Source organism: Oratosquilla oratoria, chromosome 42 (genome assembly GCF_046742065.1).
Source record: "Oratosquilla oratoria isolate Oo_2021 chromosome 42, ASM4674206v1, whole genome shotgun sequence".
Taxonomy (NCBI): Eukaryota; Metazoa; Arthropoda; class Malacostraca; order Stomatopoda; family Squillidae; genus Oratosquilla; species Oratosquilla oratoria.
Window position 1 is genome coordinate 972619 of NC_134818.1, and position 3467 is coordinate 976085.

Sequence of the window (3467 nt, forward strand, 5' to 3'; positions counted from 1 at the left end):
ATAAGATTATGTTTGATGATGGGAAGTATCGATAACTTTGAAGGAGCAGATATTTTTTTTTCTCGCAATTTTAATGCACATAATCTTGGGGGTACCAATCATCATTCTAATCTGAAATAACAATAATGGGGAAAGACGAAATGACCATAATTCAATGCTATTACTGGCTGTATATTGTCTCAAACTTTAACCACTAATCCGTTTTCTATGACATGGAATTAAGAATTTAGAATTCTGAGACGTTCATTGAGACCATGCGAGTAATTTTTTTCTGTGATCAGAAATCTCGTAATTCTGTATCCAAAGGGAATCGATCTTGAATACAATAATTGTCTGGGCTTAAGGCTTCGGATTAAAGCGTTTCACCAGTATATGAGTGTGTGTGTGTGTGTGTGTGTGTGTGTGTGTGTGTGTGTGTGTGTGTGTGTGTGTGTGTGTGTGTGTGTGTGTGTGTGTGTGTGTGTGTTTATTTTATCATAGGCTTGGATTACGTTTTGGACTCGTGACCGCTATTTCCCTCTTGGATGATTGTTTGGAGTTCACTTTTTCTGATCTGTGAGTACTTTCGTGATTTTAATACACACCATGTACCAATATCCTTGCCTAAGGGAGACAAGAACAGCTTACAGAGTTTGTGCCGCTTCCACACTGAAAAGGGGCCAAGACACTAACCGTTGTGTGTGTGTGTGTGTGTGTGTGTGTGTGTGTGTGTGTGTGTGTGTGTGTTGTGTATTTCAACATCACATCAACAAATATAAAAGATATTTAGTTGCGCAGGAAATGAATAAAGTCATTAATCATGATAAGTTGATTTTTCTTCTCAAACTTATAAAGTGAAACCCCTGTGCATTTCACAACCGCTCTCTTCCATAACCATAAAAAAAACACTAAAGAAGTTCACGGAGAACAGTATAGGTATCACGTAATCAGGTTTTGCTCCTTACTCATTGAAACAAGTCAATTCTAAAGTCACGCACATCATACCAAATCACGAGCTCATTCTCACTCAGTGTCACGTGTCTTCAGCAGATTCGCCTTTAGTCAAACGTCTCAGACGATCGTCCCTGTAATTGGCAATTTACATTATCACATTACTGGGGGGGCAACATCAGCCACGCCACATCACAAAGTTTCCAGAACAACAATGACTTTCCTATATCACAGTTGGAATTAACAATAGGTGAGTCTGTCTATGATACTGGTCAGCTCCTGAGATAAAATAGCTCGAATATCAATGAATTTCGTAGATCATTCTTTAAGACATGGTTTCAAGTAACTAAACAACATTCTCTTCCTTGTTTACTTATAGATTTCACACAGACACTGATCGAAAATATCAATTCATATATATATATATATATATATATATATATATATATATATATATATATATATATATACTTATATATGTATGTGTATATAATCACGTTTTATATATATATATGACTGTGTACACAACTTATCTAATTCTTTAGCGGCTAAACGTCTGAAGACATCTGAGTCTTAGGGAAGAAATCCTTTACCAGTAGTTGCCAACCAGAGATGAGCATTCGTCTAAATTGACTCTTTTTGGGATCGCACGGCTCGATTTGAAGCTTCGAGGTGAGGCTTCGAGCAAGAAGAAACTCAAAGGAGAAGCTTCCAGGAGAACATGTACACCACGTGCACAAGACTCTCCGTGGGAAACCCCCGTGGGGGAGAAGTTACCGAAGGTAGCTTGTGGGTGACAAGTGACGTGGCTGACCGACTGACGACTGACGCATGGGTGACACTTGGGTGACAGATGAGGCACCTCGGCTTCAAGAAGACTTCAAGGCCACTGTCAGCACGTGAGGCAGCGAAGTCGCCGCGACATCTTCGAGTCCTGTTGACTCTGGACCCACTTTCTCAACCCCGTCAAGAATACTGAAGACGTCACCAGGAGGGCACCGCTGATACTGAGAATGTCCGGGACCTTCTGGAAGACGAGGACCTGCCAGATAAAGGCGAAGACCACGTCGGCCGTGCGTGCAATCGATACCGGCCCGGCCTGCTCGACTTGCAGAGCTTTTGTCAGGAGGATTTGCCCGCCGAAGCTGAAGGCCCCTAAGACCACGATAAGGTACCTCTCGGGGCCGCAGATGGGCACGCAGGTGCCGCCCGTGAACCAGGAGACAATAGGCGTCAGTATGAGGGCCACGAAGGCGAAGTTGGTCATGATGACAGAGAAGTGGAGGTGTTTGAGCGTTCTTAGGATGACGTAGACATTGGCTCCCACGATGACGCCGCACATGGCCGCCACAACACCCCACCAGTTCTCCTTCGTGTAGGCGTCCGAGAGCGACCCCATGATCATGGGCGGCCGCGCGATCAGGGTGACCCCGAGGATTGTCATCAGGATAACAACCACATTGAAAAGACCCACAGGCTCCTTCAGGAAGATCCGGGCGAAGAGTGCCACGAAGACAGGCACACTGAAGACGATGGTAGAGGCGTCGGCTAGGGGCATGTGCCTGAAGGCGTAGAATTGCATCATGAGGCTGATGGTCCCGACGATACCCCTGAAGATGAGCATCAGCCTGGATCCCCGAGGGAAGACCTCGATCTGACGATGGACGAGGATGGGCAGCGTGGGCAGGAGGATGCCCACAAATCGATATAGGGCCAAGTTCATCGGGTTGATGTCTGAAAGGAGTTTGACGATGAGGGAGCAAAGAGAAAAGAAGAAAGAGGACATGACGGCCATGAAAAGCCCCACGTGGGGGAAAGAACAAGGCGGGTTGGAGGTCTTCGGAGGTTCCGTCCGTCTCCTAATGTCTTCTCCTTCGCTCTCGAGGCTCCCACAATCCGTCAGCCCTTCCAGGGGTCCGCCTCCACCCCCCAAGCTCCCGGAACCTCTTCGTCCGGCGGAGGCAGCTCCCGGCCGGAAGTTGATTCCTTCCCGGCTCTCCTCGTAGGGGACAAGAGGCTCGAGTTCGATCCCGATGTCCCGCGAGGATCCTCTGAAGGATGCCGAGCCGAAGCTGGGTCGCATCCTGGAGGGCGCCTGGAAGCTGAGGCGCGTCATCTTCAACCCAGGGGCTTTACCGCAATCTGAAGAAAACAAAGAGAAAACAATCATTCATGTATTCATGATCACATTGAAATATGTCGCCTGTCCCTCCGTTTCCTCTCGAATCCCCTGTATGTTTTAGTCAGGAGTCAGGAGACATAGAATGTTATCTCACATTGCTCTCTCTCTCTCTCTATCACACACACACACACACACACACACACACACACACACACACACACACACACACACACACACATATATATACAACAACAATAACAACAAAAACAACAATAATAGCTTGCTCAACAGAGCGGGGTACTGGCTTGCAGTAGCGACAGATTTATACGAGTAATGTGAATCTTCATTCGTAATTTGACATGATATACTCAGTAATCTATGCTACAAATTTTCTTTTGAGGACGAACAGGAATAA

At 46.0% G+C, this 3467-nt stretch overlaps 1 protein-coding gene across 1 annotated transcript; it reads right to left on the reverse strand.

The window, feature by feature from the left end:
• Nucleotides 1–360: 360 nt before the first annotated feature.
• LOC143021673 (solute carrier family 35 member G1-like) lies at nucleotides 361–3066 on the reverse strand. Its single transcript, XM_076179284.1, has one exon. The coding sequence runs from the start codon at nucleotides 3044–3046 to the stop codon at nucleotides 1823–1825; it is 1224 nt and encodes a 407-aa protein (XP_076035399.1). The 5' UTR covers nucleotides 3047–3066; the 3' UTR covers nucleotides 361–1822.
• Nucleotides 3067–3467: the final 401 nt, after the last annotated feature.